Here is a 17,599-nt window from a genome sequence, read left to right as displayed (position 1 = left end):
GATGATCTCGTTAAAATATAGAATATTCCTGGGGACTGGAGTCCTGGCTCCCCACGTTGGGTGATTCACCTGGTCACAGTCATGGTCTCAGAATTAATGATTAACTGTTTAGATAAAAATCCAAAGAACTGCGGATGCTGTAAGTCAGGAACAAAAACAAACTTGTTTCAGAGATAGTGGGAGCTGCTGATGCTGGAGAATGACATAATAAGGTGTAGAGCTGGATGCACACAGCAGGCCAAGCAGCACCAGAGGAGCAGGAAGGCTGACATTTCGAGCATAGACTCTTCTTCAGAAATTTCTGAGGAAAGGCCACTGGACCTGAAACGTTAACTCTGTTTTCTCCTCCACAGATGCTGCCAGACCTGCTGAGTTTTTCCAGTAACTTTGTTTTTGTTATTAACCATTTAGAACTGAGCTGAACAAAAACCGAAGCGGCTGGAAAAACTCAGCAAGTCTGGCAGCATCGCTGGAAAAAAAAGTCAGAGTTAATGTTTCAGCATTTCTGAGGAAGGGTCACCGGATCCAAAACATTAACTCTGATTTTTCTTCACAGATGCTGCCAGACCTGCTGAGTTTTCTAACCACTTCTGTTGTTTTCTGATTTATAGCATCCACAGTTCTTTCAGTTTTTACTTAGAGTGGAGCTGAGGAGGATAAATCTCTGCTCAATCAGTTGAAACTCTGGGATTCTTTATGTGTGAGAACTGTGGCTGCTCAGTCATTGAATATTTTCAGGAAAGGTTGATGTTTTTGGCAATAAGAATTGTGTGGAAGGGGTATATGGAGGAGAAAATTGCCTATGAAAATGGCAGAGCAGACTTGAGAGACTGGATAGCTTCCTCACTGCATCTCCTTAATGCCTGTTTAGAATTGTAGAATCCCTATAGTGCAGAAAGAGGCCATTCAGCCCCTCAGGTCTGCACCAACCATCTGAAGGGTATACCACCCTGCCCCAGTCTCTGTCTCTGTAACTCTGCATTTTCCATAGCTTGTCCACCTAACCTGTACATCCCTGGACACTACGGACAATTTTGCTCAGCCAGTCCTCATCTGCACATCTTTGGCATAGCTTTGCAACAAAACTGGCTGACTCCTGTGCTGTAAGATAATAAAAATTTTCTGAAGATTTGGAAATTGATGAGCAGACTTTATTACTGTAGGCAATGCTGTAGCCAGGATAAATTTTTCATGTAAAGAGGCAGCAACTAAACTGGACTTGCAGAACATGCTGATGTGTAATTGATACAAGATTCACACCCGATACCCAACTGTGACGAGGCTTTGTTGACTGAGCTCATCGTCTGAAGCAAACAGAGCTTTGTGTTGTTTCAAGACTTTGATCAAACATCAGAAATCAAAGGTTTTTAAATCAAAAGAAATGTGAAAATCCTGGACTTTTCAAGTATGAACCTCTTGAAATAAGATTGTTGGGACACTTGCTGTTTAATGATGTAAATATGTAAGCAGATAAATCATGTGTGGGTATCTCGTTTCCAGCAGTTCCTGTTTGATGAAAGTAGTAAATTGGTTAGGATTTCTGACATTTAAAGAAGGAAGGAGAGAAAGATGAGAAGAAAAAAGCTAGAATACAGGGAGAGAAATTTGCATTTCTATCTCATCTTATCACATCTATTCAAAATCTCTCACACAGTTCATAAGCAGTGAATTGCTTTGGAGTAAATTGGCTGCTATAGATGTCACATGGCCATCAACTTGAGCATGGCAGGTCCTACAAAAAATAACTCACAAATGCCAGTGTCTTTTGTCAGGCAGGGATATCACCAGCATCCTGGAAGATTCCCTCTGGTGGATTCCTGTGGGGCCGTTCACATAATGCCGTGAAGTTTTTATTGTCTGTTCAAACTGAATGCCCAATCTAAAGGATAACACATCAGACCTGAAATAAAAGTGAAATACTATTGTCACAGAAAAATTAAATTGCCTCTTAAAGTTAGCTTTTTGTTGCATTTCTGAAGTGGAAGAACTGTATATAAATCTAAGTTTGGTTTGTATTTCTGTGCTCTGTATGTTGAAGGTGGTGGGGGGGGGGGGGGGCGGTGCAGGTGAGAGAATACATAGGTTTCATTTTAAATTTATTCTGTGAGCTGGGGTGCCTGAAGCTTAATGATACACAAATTTTTAACAGGCTTTTACAGCCTTCGAGCTGGAGGTAAACCATTTGGTACAGAGTAGAAAGGAAGAAAACTGCGTGAGTGGCCAGCAACAGGTGTCCATTATCACATAGACAGAACCATCGAGGACGTTGGGGAATGAGTGCAGATTCAGTCAGAGTGAAAGGATGCTGTTATTTTAGCAGTCTGCAAAAAGTCAAGGTCTGGGTAAAAGTCCTGAGTATCTTCACAGGAAAACGTTCAGCAAGTTGGTGAGCCTATGCTTCGATGTTTGTAAATGTTAAGCAAAGGAAGCTAAAGTGTTAAGCTTGCCAGAAAACTGTTGGAAGCTGAATAAATGGAAAACCCATGAAAGTATTCAGATGTCAAGAAAACAAAAAGCTCCAGAAATCAATGACATCCATGCAAATTGAACAAGCAACTTTAATATGTAGACAGTGGGCTTCTTTACTGAGGTTTGAGTATCAGTTAGGCTATTGTTTAGGTAACAGAGTTGAATCTTTGTTTCAAATATTGCTTGTATGGTGTATTGTATTTAGTTTTGTGTGTAATAAACTTTATTCTTTGTTGAAAGTATATTGGCAGCACCTTTGGGTTAGTAAGAACTGCAGATGCTGGAGTAGGAGGTAACACGGTATGGAGCTGGAAGAACACAGCAGGCCAGGCAGTACCAGAGGAGCAGGACAGTTGATGCTTTGGGCCAGGACCCTTCTTCAGATAATCTGTCCATGTGTTGGTGGTAGAAAAGAGTTGGGATTTAAGGTGGTGGATGGGATACCAGTAAGCTGCTTTGTCCTGCATCATATTGAGTGACTTGCTGTCATTTGAGCTGTGCTTATCGAGGCCAGTGGGAAGTATTACATTGCAATCCTGACTCGTGTCTTGTAGCCAAAAGATTTATATGGCTGATCTGCTTTGGTTTCTAATCGATGGTAGCCCTCAGGAGTTGGTGGTGGGGATTCTGTTATTTGAAATGATTAGATTCTCTCTCTTGTTGGAGATAGTTGGTATATGGCACTTGGGTGGTGCAAATGTTGTTTATCACTTGTCAGCCTGATTGATATGGGACTGCTTCAGTATCTGAGGAGTATGTTGAGAGTTTTCTATAGGCCTCCGAATAGTTCCAGAGATGTACCGGAAAGGATAGCAAAGATGATTCTCGATAGGAGTGAGAGAGACAGGGTAGTTGTCATGGGGGACTTCAACTTGCCAAATATTGACTGGGAACACTATAGTTTGAGTACTATAGATGGGTCAGTTTTTGTCCAGAGTGTGCAGGAGCGCTTCCTGACACAGTATGTAGACTGGCCAACAAGGGGCGAAGCCACATTAGATTTGGTACTGGGTAATGAGCCCGGCCAGGTGTTAGATTTGGAAGTAGGTGAGCACTTTGGTGATAGTGATCACAATTCTGTTATGTTTACTTTAGTGATGGAAAGGGATAGGCGTATACCACTGGGCAAGAGTTATAGCTGGGGGAAAGGCAATTACGATGAGATTAGGCAAGATTTAGGGAGCATAGGATGGGGAAGGAAACTGCAGGGGATGGGCACATTAGAAATGTGGAGCTTATTCAAGGAAAAGCTCCTGTGTGTCCTAGGTAAGTATGTACCTGTCAGGCAGGGAGGAAGCTGTAGAGTACGGGAGCCGTGGTTTATGAAGGAGATGGAATCTCTGGTCAAGAGGAAGAAGAAGGCTTATGTTAGGATGAGATGTGAAGGCTCATTTAGGGCACTTGAGGGCTACGAGGTAGCCAGGAAAGACCTAAAGAGAGAGCTCAGAAGAGCCAGGAGGAGACATGAGAAGTTGTTGGCGGATAGGATCAGGGTAAACCCTAAGGCTTTCTATAGGTATTTAAGGAATAAAAGAATGATGAAAGTAAGATTAGTGGTAAGTTGTGTGTGGAGTCAGATGAGATAGGGGAAGCGCTAAATGAATATTTTTCAACAGTATTCACTCTAGAAAACGACAATGTTGTCGAGGAGAATACTGAGATACAGGCTACTAGACTAGGTGGGATTGAGGTTCACAAGGAAGAGGTATTAGAAATCCTTCAGAGGGTGAAGATAGATAAGTCCCCTGGGCCGGATGGGATTTTTCCTTGGATCCTCTGGGAAGCCAGGGAAGAGATTGCCGAGCCTTTGGCATTGATCTTTAACTCGTCATTGTCTACAGGAATAGTGCCACATGACTGGAGGAAAGCAAATGTGGTTTCCCTGTTCAAGAAGGGGAGTAGAGACAACCCTGGTAATTATAGACCAGCGAGCCTTACCTCAGTTGTTGGTAAAGTGTTGGAAAAGGTTATAAGTGATAGGATTTATAATCATCTAGAAAAGAATAAATTGATTAGGGATAGTCAGCACAGTTTGTGAAGGGAAGGCCATGCCTCACAAACTTAGAGTTCTTTGAGAAGGTGACCAAACAGGTAGATGAGAGTAAACCGGTTGATGTGGTGTATGTGGATTTCAGCAAGGCGTTCGATAAGGTTCCCCACAATAGGCTAATGTACAAAATGCGGAGGAATGGGATTGTGGGAGATATAGCAGTTTGGATCAGAAATTGGCTTGCTGAAAGAAGACAGAGGGTGGTAGTTGATGGGAAATGTTCATCCTGGAGACCAGTTACTAGTGGTGTACTGCAAGGGCCGGTGTTGGGTCCACTGCTGTTTGTTATTTTTATAAATGACCTGGATGAAGGTGTAGAAGGATGGGTTAGTAAATTAGAAGACGACACTAAGGTCGGTGGAGTTGTGGATAGTGACGAAGGATACTGTAGGTTGCAGAGAGACATAGATAAGCTGCAGAGCTGGGCTGAGAGGTGGCAAATGGAGTTTAATGCAGACAAGTGTAAGGTGATGCACTTTGGTAGGAGTAACCAGAAGGCAAAGTACAGGGCTAATGGTAAGACTCTTGGTAGTGTAGGTAAGCAGAGAGATCTTGGTGTCCATGTACACAGATCCTTGAAAGTTGCCACCCAGGTTGCCAGGGCTGTTAAGGAGGCATACAGTGTTTTAGCTTTTATTAATAGAGTGATCGAGTTCCGGAACCAAGAGGTTATGGTGAAGCTGTACAAACCTCTGGTGTGGCCGCACTTGGAGCATTGCGTACAGTTCTGGTCACCGCATTATAAGAAGGATGTGGAAGCTTTGGAAAGGGTGCAGAGGAGATTTACTAGGATGTTGCCTCGTATGGAGGGAAGGTCTTATGAGGAAAGGCTGAGGGACTTGAGGCTGTTTTCATGAGAGAGAAGAAGGTTGAGAGGTGACTTAATTGAAACATATAAAATAATCAGAGGATTAGATAGGGTGGATAGGGAGAGCCTTTTTCCTTGGATGGTGACAGTGAGCATGAGGGGGCATAGCTTTAAATTGAGGGGTGAAAGATATCAGACAGGTGTCAGAGGTAGTTTTTTTACTCAGAGTAGTAAGAGAATAGAATGCTTTGCCTGCAACGGTAGTAGATTTGCCAACTTTAGGTACATTTAAGTCATCAATGGACAAGCATATGGACGTACACGGAATAGTGTAGGTTAGATGGGCTTGAGATTGGTATGACCGGTCGGCACAACATCGGCCGAAGGGCCTGTACTGTGCTGTTATGTTCTATGTGTGCTACTGCTCATTTCCTGGGGCAAGAATTCCTTTCCCTTTCTGTCAGTTTTCATTTTGATGAATGTATAACTGATTCCCTTTGAAGCAAAAATATCTAAAAGTGTAAACATTTTAACAGACAGTTTCTGTGCATGAAGTATCTGTATTGTTGCGAGAGCATCCGAAGTGTTTTATAGGATAGTAATCTACTGTAATTGATACTTGGCAAAAAAATTACTTGGTCAAAATTACAGTCAAAGAGGCAGAGTGTAAGGAGTGTTTGGGTATTGAGAGACAGAGCATTTGTGGGAAGGAATTCCAGAGCATAGGACAGCCAAAAGGACAGGCCTGATGGGAGTGGAGTGCAAGATTGTCAAATTAAGTAGCTGGTTTTCAAAGAAAGGATTTGGTATGAGCTGCTTCCTGTTTGATTGTGCACAGTTCTGGGTGACGTGTCGTTCAGGAAAGAGAGGTTTATCTCACAACTTCTTGCTTTCCTGCCTGTGACACAGGAAGTTTGAGAGTAGTCTGTGGTGCACAAACTGTGTCTCTGTGGCCTCTCCATGGATAACTGCTTTTATCAGCTTGTGAGCACATTTAAGCTGATGGATAAATAGAATTGGAGCAGGAGGGATGCAGACTCTAAGTCTGTGTGTAATAGAAAACAAAAATCAAAAAAGAACTGCAGATGCTGGAAATGTGAAACATAAACATAAACAGAAATAGCTCCAGAAAGTCAGCAGGGCTGGCAGTTTCTGCGGAGAAAAAGCAGAATTAACATTTTGGCTCCAAAACCAAACTGAACTAGCCACAAAAGCCACACGTAGTGGCTGGGAAAACTAAGGCAAGTAACTCCCCTCCTGACTCCTCAAAGCTTGTCACCATCTCCAAAGCACAAGTCAGGAGTGAGATGGTGTACTCCCCAGTTGCCTTGATGAACGGGACTCCACTGACACCAAGACACTCAATATCATACAACAGTAAAAAGCTTGACAAGTATCTCATCCGCCACCTTATACTAACACCACCCCCTCGCACCACCACACATTGGCAGCAGTGTGCACTTTCTAATAATGCATTCCAGCAACTCACCAAGATTCCATTGGCTGCACCCTCCAACACCACATCCTAGTCCACCCAGAGGGCCAAAGGCAGCAGATGTATCAGCATGATCCCAGCTGATGGGAATACGAGACAAGTTGGATCCAAAGTGACTGATGACTCAATGTCACCGCTGCAATTTTTCCCCAATAGATGTTGCTAGACTGCTTTGTTTCTCTGTCAACTTGTGTTTGTGATAGAAAACAGTTTGGTGAATGGCTGTCACCTTTTGGAATGGAAAGAAGCATACAGTGCATTGTTGTCACTGCTGGTTTGATTGAGTCAGATTTGAGGGGGGTGTGTTGATTGGGTGTTACATGGTACAATTTCAAAATTTGATGGTGACAAGAAAATTGGGAAGTGAGTGGTAGACCTGAAGAGGGCCTCGACTAATGGGAGTGCACGTGTCAGGGAAAATTAAATCGGCAATAAAGAAAGTGATGTATTTTGGTTGGGTGAATGAGGAAGTATTTCAGAGCAGGTGGGGAACAGTGTATATCTTTGAAGTAGAACGCAGTTCCTATACCTCTGGGATTCTGGGTTTCATTAAGAGAAGCACAGAATAGAAAACCCAGTAGGTTCATTCAGCAATTCTTCAGTCGCAGGTGGAATGTTGTGTCCAATTCCAGGCAGCAGAGTTTGGAAAAAAAAATGAGGGCCGTGAGTGGATGTGGAGGAGATTTATTGCAGTCGGATCAAGGGGGAGGATTTTAGTTACTGGAGAGGCTGCAGAAGCTGATCTCCTCAGAGCATGAAAGATGAGAGGAGTATTGATGGAAGTGTTAAAATCATTGAAATAAATAAAGCAAGCAGTGTTGGCAGACAACACTGAAATTCATCATCAAAAAAAATCAGAGGGAACAAGGGTTTATGCAACAAGGGTTAAGATTTAGAAATCTTTGCTTGGCTTACAAATACACGTTCAGTCACAGCCTTTGAATGTTGATTGGCTTAAAACATGAAAAAGATTTTGATGATTGAGCAAGAAATTGTGTGGGTACAAAATTGATGGAATTGCTCTTCTCAATAGAATCACCAGCAGTCTAATGGACAGAATGGCACCCTCCTGTGCTCTCTGATTCTAAAGTGTATGCTCAATAGGAAGCACAATATTTTCTGCAGAGGTGAGAGATTTGGATCCGAAATGGAAATGCAGATAATTTAGTTATTTATCATAAGCATAATTTGTTGCCCCTCAGCTCTGAGGAGTGTATAGTTTCACCAGAAGTGCTGGAACAATTGTTATTGACATTTCTACCTTTGCTGAAAACTGAGTTTGAATTTTGTGACCTGCAGATTTGGAAAGCTCTGATTGGAGGAAACATTCTCAACCACCGTTCCTAAACAAAAACTGCGAGAGAGGTCTCTCAGATTATCGGAGAGAGCAGAAAGTTCTGGAGAAACTCAGGTCCAGCAGCGTCTGTGGGTGGGGACAGGGAAACAGAGTCAACGTTCTGACTCTGAAATGCTGCCTCTTTGGAACCTGAGCTCAGATTTTACCAGTGCAGTTTGAGAAATTGATTGTTTTAGAAATTTGGAACGAAGAAAATGGTCTCACTGGAAGTGATGAAGAATGTTGTAAATGGTGAATTGTTGTAAAAACCCAACCAGTTCCTTAGTGCCCTGTACGGAAGGGAAACTGCTGTCCTTACCCGTTTTGGGTCCTTCTGTGTTTCCAGACCCATAGCAGAGTGTGCATGGATTTTAACTCCCCCTGAAACGGCTGAGCAAGCCTAACCAGGGAGTTCCTATCATCATGCTAGGCACTAAATATGAGTCTTCAGCGATACCCACATCCTGAAACCAGATTTTTTTTTAAGAGCAGAAATACTCAGTAAAGAGCAAGCTTTACAGAACACAGGTCTCTGTGGTTTATACCTTTTGCATTTGATTCAAGCAACCAATTAATGCAGGAAGTTGCTAGACTGCAGGGTATGAATTTAAAGTACAGATGGTAAATAGCTTTGAGCAAACAAATTGATTAAACAAATATATATCAACAATATAGTTGAATTGATGTTCAGAAGCATGATTTTGCTGTGGTTCCAGTAATTGCAAATCCTTGGAAGACCCTTGTGCATGCATTTCTGCAGCAGAGTAGATGGCACCAAGAGCAGTAACAATAGTGATGGCTTGACTTCGTTTAGGTGACATGTTCTGGTGTCTGACCTTGAGTTCTTTTGGTCATTTTTCTATACGGAACCTGAATTTTGCTGAAAAAAGACACATTCTGTTGAAGCCTTTATACATATTCTTGCTAATGTACAAAGATTGCATCTAGTTTCAGAATAGGTGACAATGTTTCTCTTGTTCATTCATCAGGGAATTGCTTTGACCAATCAGAGCTGTCCTGCCTAGTTTAAATTTTATTTAAACTTAGCAGTTAAATAGCAGTCATTGTCCAGCGGTTGCATTCTCCAATTGCAATGCCTCTGCCAATCAGAGTTCACTTGCCTACCAGTCAGCACTTTCCTCTCGCGCTGTTTCCCCTTTAAATTGTATTCTCACGAGTGATGACTGCAAAGCAAAAACCTTCAGCAAAACATGTCTTATTTTCTGCAATACTGGTACTTCTTTCTTAACAAAGCCCCTCTGTTGGTCTGACCACAGACTGAGTGAACAGTTGCATTGCAGGACCTTCACTGGTGCCTGCAGAGTTTGACAATCTATCCGCAAGCCTGCTGATCTTGTGCCTTGCATATCCTGTAGTGAGCGCCAAGGTGTATTTGGACAGAAACTAATGTCTTGGGATTATCCGAAATAAAAACAGTGTTGGTGAATCAGAGATTCGTTCATTCCGTTAATTTCCAGGATTATCCATGCCAACCTCCTTAAACAATGGGAAAACATTGGCTATTCTCGAGTCCTCTGGGACCTCACCCGTGGCCAAAGAGAACACACAAAAGTCTATCAATGCTGCAACAATTTGTTCTCTTCCTCCGTCAAAATTCTGGGATAGATCCCATCAGGACCCAGGGACTTATCTACCTTAAAACTTTTTAAGATACACAATACTTCTTCCTTTTTAATAGCAACTTGGCTTAGAAACTCAACACTCCCTTCCCTGAGACCACCCTCTACCAATTCCTTCTCTTTGAATACAGACACAAAGTATTTGCATAGGACCTTACCTGCCTCTTCCTGCTCCACACATAGATTCCTTCCTTTGTCCTTGAGTGGGCCAACCCTTTCCCTGGCTACCCTCTTGCTCTTTATATATGTATAAAAAGCCTTTGGATTCTCCTTAATCCTGTTTGCTAACAACTTTCATGACTCCTTTTAGCCCTTCTAATTCCCTTTTTAAGTTATTTCCTTATATACTTCAAGGGCATCATCAGTTCCTATCCTCCTAGACCTTATGTATGCTTCCTTTTTGTTTTTGACCAACGTCATAACATTCCTGGTCACCCAAGGTTCACATAAGTTGCCATACCTATCCTTTCATTCTCTCAGGAATGCATGTTTGAAATACTCCCACGTGGCTGATGTGGATTTACCCTCAAGAAGCTGTCTCCAATCAAAAATTCTCCAGTTCCTGCCTCATATTGTTGTAGTTTGCCTTCCCCCAATATGTTACCTTCGCCCGAGGTCTGCTGTTATCCTTATCTAAGTGTCTTAAAACTCACGTTATTACGGACACTACTCCTGAAATGCTCTCTCACTAGAACTTCACTCACCTGGATGGCTCATTTCACAAAACTGGATCCAGTATAACCCAGTTCTGAGGAAGGGTCACCGGACCCGAAATGTTAACTCTGTTTTCTCCTTCACAGATGCTGCTGGACCTGCTGAGCTCTTCCAGCAACATTTTATTTTCCAGTATAACCCTTCCATGGTTGCACTGTTTACAGACTGTATCAGGAAACAGTCCTGTATGGTCCTTACAAATTCTGCCCCATCCAACTCCCCAGCACGAGGCGAGTCGCAATAAATATAGCGGAAGTTAAAACCACCACAACAGCTTGTTGTTACATCTTGCCAAAATCTCTCCCCATGTCCTCTCCTCTAAGTCCCACTGGCTGTTGGGATGTCTGTAGTATAGCCCCTGTATTGTGATTTCACCTTTGCTGTTCCTGAGTTATAGGTTAGAAATCACACAACCAGATTCTCGCCCAGTGGGTTAATTTGGAAACACGAGCTTTCGGAACCTTACTCCTCCTTCAGGTGTTAGTGAGAGATATAGTATCAGACACAGAATTTATAAGTAAAAGGTCAAAGGGTCATATGGATGCACATGGAATAGTGTAGGTTAGATGGGCTTCAGATTGGTATGACAGGTCGGCACAACATCGAGGGCCGAAGGGCCTGTACTGTGCTGTAATGTTCTATGTTCTATGTCATACCACTGATGCAGTGTGACCTTTTTGATCTTTTACTTAGAGTTTGAGTAATTTATAACAAAACTTCTCAGGACCTTGCCATTAAGTGTATAAGTCCTGCCCTGGTTTACTTTCCAAAATGCAGCACCTCACGTTTATCTAAATTTAAACTCCATCTGCCAATTCCTTAGCCTAATGGCCCATCTGATCAAGATTCTGTTGTACTGTGAGGTAACTTCCTTCGCTGTTGACTACACATCCAATTTTGGTGTCTTCTGCAGCTTACTAACCATACCTCCTGTGCTCACATCCAAATCATTGATATAGATGACAAAAAGCAGTGTGCCTGAATTGCCTTGCTGCGCGAGTCCGCTGATGTATCGTCCCTCAGTGCAGCTGTGAGATACTCCTTTACTAATGAAGCCACTTCCTGACCCTACAAAAGGCAATGTTCCTTCGGCACTGACCCTCTGACAGGGTGCTGGTGATGGGGTGCTGGACAGGAAGAAGCGAAGTGCTGTTGAAGGGACATTGTGTTCTTGTACTGCTGTGTGGTGTATGGTTTATAGTTGGCAGCTTGAATATTCATTGTTTTAATGAATCAATCATAAACAGTTTTGGCAAGCCTGAAAGTTGACTGCCTAGAAATGTGAGGAGAATGGTTCTAATAGTTGGTGCTAAATCCCTGGCCTTGGAGAATGGGGCTGAACAGGTATACCGGGGATCAGCTTGAATAGTTTTTGCTGGTTTCTCCAATCCTCTTTTGGAATTATCTGTTGTCACTTCCTGGGCACGAACCTACTTCAGCTCTGTGTGGGCACAAACGTGATTGCATAATGAGTAATATCTGTAAACATACAGGGTATCTAATCCAGTTTATTGTGTTACCACTTAATTGGGTTTTGTTTCTCTTCAGTATGTTAATTCTTTGGATTAATTCCTGATCCTAAAAGGAGACAAATGCAATAATTCCATTTCCAGCCTACTTGTTTGAAATTCACTGTTACCCTGTTTGTGTGAAATATTCCATCTGTGAATTGTTGTAGAATACTTGGGTGACCATTTGTGCTGAGGTCTGAGACTTTAACATGAGGTTAACTTGATGCATCATGTGGCTTTGTTGAGCATTGTTCCTCAATATTACCATTCTACTCTGATGCTCATGTCCTAGTTCACACCAGGCCCTGTTTCTCTATTAGCACCACTGTCCCCCTGCAGTCTATACTGGCACCCTGATGAACAGTTTTTAAATGGAGATGTTGCTTTCAAATCCCTGAATAGCCTCAATTCCTCGCTGCCTCCATGGCTCTGTATCTGAGACTTGCTCACCCCAAATTTTAATTGTTCCACCATTGGCGGCTGTACCTTCAGTTGTCTCTCTGCAAAATTCTGGAATTTTCACCTGTACATCTCTGTTTTCCAAACAGTCTCTCCTTTTAGACACTCATTAAAATCTATTTCTAATATCTTCTTGAGTAGCTCAGTGTCAAATTTTATTTGGTAACTGTTACTGTGAGTTAGTAGGTAAGTGTATGTGGTGATTTGGGAGAGACATGGGGGAGGCGATGGCCTAGTGTTAGCACTGGACTGTTAATCCTGAGACCCAGATAATGTTCTGGGGACCCGGGTTCAAATCCTGCCATGGCAGATGACAGAATTTGAGTTCAATAAATATCTGGAATTAAGAATTTAATGACAACTGTGAGTCCGTTGTCAATTGTTGGAAAAACCCAACTGGTTCATGAATGCCCTTGAGGGAAGGAAGCTGCCATTCTTGCCTGGTCTGGCCTACATGTGACTCCAGATATTGGAGCCTTGCTGATCGTTGCAATGTGGTTGACTCTTAACTTCCCTCTCGGGATGGACAATAAATGCTTCCTGGCCAGTGATGCCTTCATCCTGTGAATGAATAAAGAAAATTTTACTGTTGAACACAGTTGGGTGATTTTAGAGGACTTTAATTCTTGTTCTTACCCCTCCAGTCTCTAATGAAAAATCAGGTCTGACAACAGGCCACTGTTCAAAGGAAGTTGTATCCTGGTGGTTTCATCACTGTCTTTCTCTGTGTATTGACTCACAGGTTCTTGCAAGTGTAGAAGATGCCATTCAGTCCATTGGGCCTATGCTGTCATTTGAGCATACTTTACAACTAGTCTTTCTGAGGATGATCACCTTGACCTGGTGGAGACTCTCCAGTGTCTGATGATTTAAGAATTGAGGTTGAACATTGTTGTTTCTCCTTTGTGCCATTGTCATCATATGGTCCCAGTTCTGTGAGTGTATAACCAGGTGGTTTACCTGAAGCTCCTTCACTATTCCAGCTGAAGTGATGAAGGAGGCAGCTCACCAACACCTTCCCAAGACCACAAGCAGAACTGAGAAATTCAACTTTGCCTGCATCTTCAGATTAGAATTTTAAAAGAATTTATGGGCATCCTCAAACTTCTGATTCGCTGATGCATTGTTGTTTTGCTGTAGGAGGCCAGGCTGTAAATTGGATGAATTCACTTTAGAACGACTGTCAGGCCTGAGGGAATAAATGATCTCCCTTTATCACTGAGATCTCCCATTTCTACATCAGTTTTTGTGTAGCGGAAACACTTGTTTCTACCTTCATTACCTCCAGACAGGATTATTTCAATGCACTCCTGATTGCTCTCCCACATTCCATTCACCTATCTACCCTGTGTTATGTGATCTATAAGCAGCACCTCTTTTAATGTTCTTATTCTTTTCAAATCTCTCTACAGCTGTGTCCCTGCTGATCGCAATCCTGCCCAACTTACTTCCCTGAAATCCCCACTTATTCTGGCATCTCAAACATCACCAATTTTAACAGCTTCACCACAGGAGATCCTACCTACAGCCGTCAGAGTCCTAAGCTTTGGAACTGCTTCAGGGAACCTTACATCTCTCTACAATGTTTTTCTCTTTTGTGCAGCGTACTTTAAAACCTTCTTTGACTGAGCGATTGATCATCTGACCTAATGTCTAATAATAATAACATTGGCAAACTGCCAAAATAACTTATTCAGAAAGGAAATCAAGGAACAGTAACTATAGGCCAGTGACTTTACTGACTGTCATTAAGAATGTGTTGGAGGATGTTAGGAGTATTGTAATAGTAGAGCATTTACAAATGCATGATCTGATCAAGCATAGTTAATGTGGCTTCATGAAAGGCCATTCATGCCAGACAGATTTATTATCATTGTTTCTTGGGGTAGCAACCAGCGTTGATAAAGGGGAGCCAGTAGATGTGAAATATTTGGATTTTCAAAAGGTTGTAGAGCTGTACAGCATGGAAACAGACCCTTCGGTCCAACCTGTCAATGCCAATCAGACACTCTAAATAAATCTAGCCTCATTTGGTCCATATCCCTCTAAACCCTTCCTATTCATACACCCATCCAGATGCTTTTTAAATGTTTTAATTGTACCAGCCTCCACCACCTCCTCTGGCAACTCATTCAATATACGCACCACCCTCTATGTGAAAAAGTTGCCCCTTAGGTCCCTTTTAAATCTTCCCCCTCTCACCGTAAACCTATGCCCTCTAGTTTTGGACTCTCCCACCCTGAGACCTTGCCCCTCATGATCTTGTATAGCTCTATTTCCTCAACCTCCAATGCTGCAGGGAAAATAGCCCCAGCATATTCAACTTCTCCCTTTAGCTCAAGCCCTCCACCCTGGCAATCATTCTTGTAAATCTTTTCTGATCACTTTCAAATTTAGCAATGTCCTTCATATAACAGGGAGACCATAACTGAGCATGCAGTATTCCAAAAGTGGCCTCACCGATATCCTGTACATCCACAACGTGACCTCCCGACTCTTATACTCAATGCACTGACCAGTAAAGGCAGGCTTTACACCACAGATAAGCTGTTGTGTATAATCGTCTGATGGGATGGAGGCATCTCTCCTTGGACCAGCATTTATTGTCCATCCCTAACTGCGCTTAAAATGAATGGCTTAGACCATTTCAGAGGGCAGTTAAAAATCCACCAAATTGCCTTGGGTCCAGAATCACATGTGACCCATTTTCCCCTAAAGGGCCATAGTGAATGAATTAGGTAATGGTTACATGTTCACAATTGGGTTAGGTTTTTATTCCAGACTTCTGTTGAATTAAATTTCACCATCCGCCACATGGCATTCAAACCCATGTTATTAGAACATACATCAGTCACAAAATGCTAGCATCCAAGTTCAGTGGGCAATAGGGAAGGCAAATGAAATGTTGGCCTTTGTTTCAAGGGGAATGGAGTGTACAAATAGAGGGGTCTTGCTAAATCTACAAAAAAATCTACAAATCACTATTTAGACCGCAACTGGAATTCTGAGAGCTGTTTTAGTCTCTTGTCTAGGAAAAAATATACTGGCATTAGAGGCAGTCCAGAGAAGGTTCACTCGGCTTTTGAGAAGATGTTGAATATTATGGTTGGTTGGCTGGCTGAGCTGGTTCATTGTCTTCCAACAGACATTACCCTGCTGCGTAATGTCATCGGTGCAACTTCTGATGAACCGCTGTTGTGTTTTCCACCTGTTATTTAAACTCTGGAGCCGTTGAGCTAAATTATCTCGTTTTCGGTTTTCCTTCGCAGTGGAGTGTATGTGGTGTCGAGCTCTCTGTGTTTGTTGATTACTTTCTTCGTGGAGTACCAGGCTTCCAGGAATTCCCATACTTGACTCTGTTTGTCTCAGTCGAATTGGTGGTTCTGCTTATCCACATGGATAATGGGGAGATTTTTAATCAGTAAGGAAATCGGTGGGGGTTACGGGGGAAAGGCAGGGATGTGGAGTTGAGGATTATCAGATCAGCCTCAGCCTCACTGAATGGTGGCACCAGAATTGATAGGCCGAATGGCCTATTTCTCTTGTATCTTATGGTTTCATGTTTCCCATTATGATATTTTGTTTGAAAATGCTGTGGCATATCGCCTTGAAATGTTTGAATTTGGTAAAGCTGCTGTATAAATATCAGTCATCATTTGATGATGAGCTGGGAGAATGTGCTTCTGGTCTTCAGCCCTCCTTTTATGTTTTGTTTTAAAACAGAACGAGGAAGGACATGTTCATCTGTCTCGTCCCATCACAGTAATTCTGCCACTTCTATCAGCAGTTCCCAAGCACCTGCATCAAAAGCATCCAGAGCTCTGCGGAGACCATCAAAAAACCTGGTAATATATCTCCTTTGAAAGTCCCTTTGAAAGGAAACACCGAGGTACTGTGCATGGTTTTTAATTTACTTTTGCAAAATGATTCTGATTTTGTTGGCTTCCTCTTGTGATCATTCAAGTGTAAATCCAAATTGAACATTAAATGCACAGCACAGTATCTGAACCTTTCACCAACTGATGTATAAAATATGAACCTCTTCCTAACCCCACAGCAACCCATACCATTCTATTCCTTTCCTCCCTGTGTTAATCCAGCTCCCCTGTAAACACACCGTCTCTGGTTAGTCCCTGCTCCCTGGGGCATTGAGTTCCACATTCTCCCCACCCTGTTTGAAGACTTTTCTCTCCATTCGCCACGTTACCAAAAGGCTGTGGATGCTTTGGAGAGGGTGCAGAGGCTCACCAGTATGTTGCTTGTTACGGACGGTGCTAGCTATGAAGAGAGGTTGAGTAGATTAGGATTATTTTCATTAGAAAGACGGAGATTGAGGGGGGACCTGATTGAGATCTACAAAATCATGAGGGGTATTGACAGGGTGGATAGCAAAAAGCTTTTTCCCAGAGTTGGGGACTCAATTACTAGGGGTCATGAGTTCAAAGTGAGAGGAGGAAAGTTTAAGGGAGATATGCGTGGAAAGTTCTTTACACAGAAGGTGGTGGGCACCTGGAACGCGTTGCCAGCGGAGGTGGTAGACGCAGACACATTAGCATCTTGTAAGGTATATTTGGACAGGTACATGGATGGGCAGGGAGCAAATGGACACAGACCGTTAGAAAATAGATGACAGGTTAGACAGAGGATCTTGATTGGCGCAGGCTTGTAGGGCTGAAGGGCCTGTTCCTGTGCTGTAGGTTTCTTTGTTCTTTGTTCTTTGTTTGTATTCCCAATTGGATTTATTAGTGACTAGCTGACATTTATGGCAGATGGAGAAAGCCACTGGCTTTAAGTTTCAGCCGTTTTCCTGGAAACATAGAATACTGTAACAGGAGTAGGCCGTTCCACCCTTTGAGCTTATTCTGCCATTCATTATAATCATGGCTGATCATCCAACATTAAAACCCAGTTGTTGCCACTTTTTCCCCCATGCCTTTTTCGTCCTTTAGACCAAAGAAATGTAACTAACTCTTTCTTAAAAACATTCAACGTTTTGGCCTCACCCAGTTTCTGTGGCAGAGAATTCCACAGGCTCCCCACTCTCTGGATGAAGACATTTCTCCTCCTGTCAGTCCTAAATGATCTACCCCATATCCTTAGACTGTTACCCCTAGTTC

At 42.6% G+C, this 17,599-nt stretch overlaps 1 protein-coding gene across 3 annotated transcripts in view; it reads left to right on the top strand.

Moving 5' to 3' along the window:
• Positions 1-17,599, top strand: part of arhgef6 (Rac/Cdc42 guanine nucleotide exchange factor (GEF) 6) — a 168,955-nt gene that overhangs the window by 61,146 nt on the left and 90,210 nt on the right. For all 3 annotated transcript variants that reach the window (XM_048544625.1, XM_048544626.1, XM_048544624.1), the window contains exon 4: positions 16,206-16,327. In XM_048544625.1, coding sequence (XP_048400582.1) covers positions 16,206-16,327 — 122 coding nt within the window. The remainder of the gene's footprint in view (positions 1-16,205; positions 16,328-17,599) is intronic.

Source organism: Stegostoma tigrinum, chromosome 15 (genome assembly GCF_030684315.1).
Source record: "Stegostoma tigrinum isolate sSteTig4 chromosome 15, sSteTig4.hap1, whole genome shotgun sequence".
Taxonomy (NCBI): Eukaryota; Metazoa; Chordata; class Chondrichthyes; order Orectolobiformes; family Stegostomatidae; genus Stegostoma; species Stegostoma tigrinum.
This window is presented reverse-complemented; position numbering and strand designations above follow the sequence as displayed.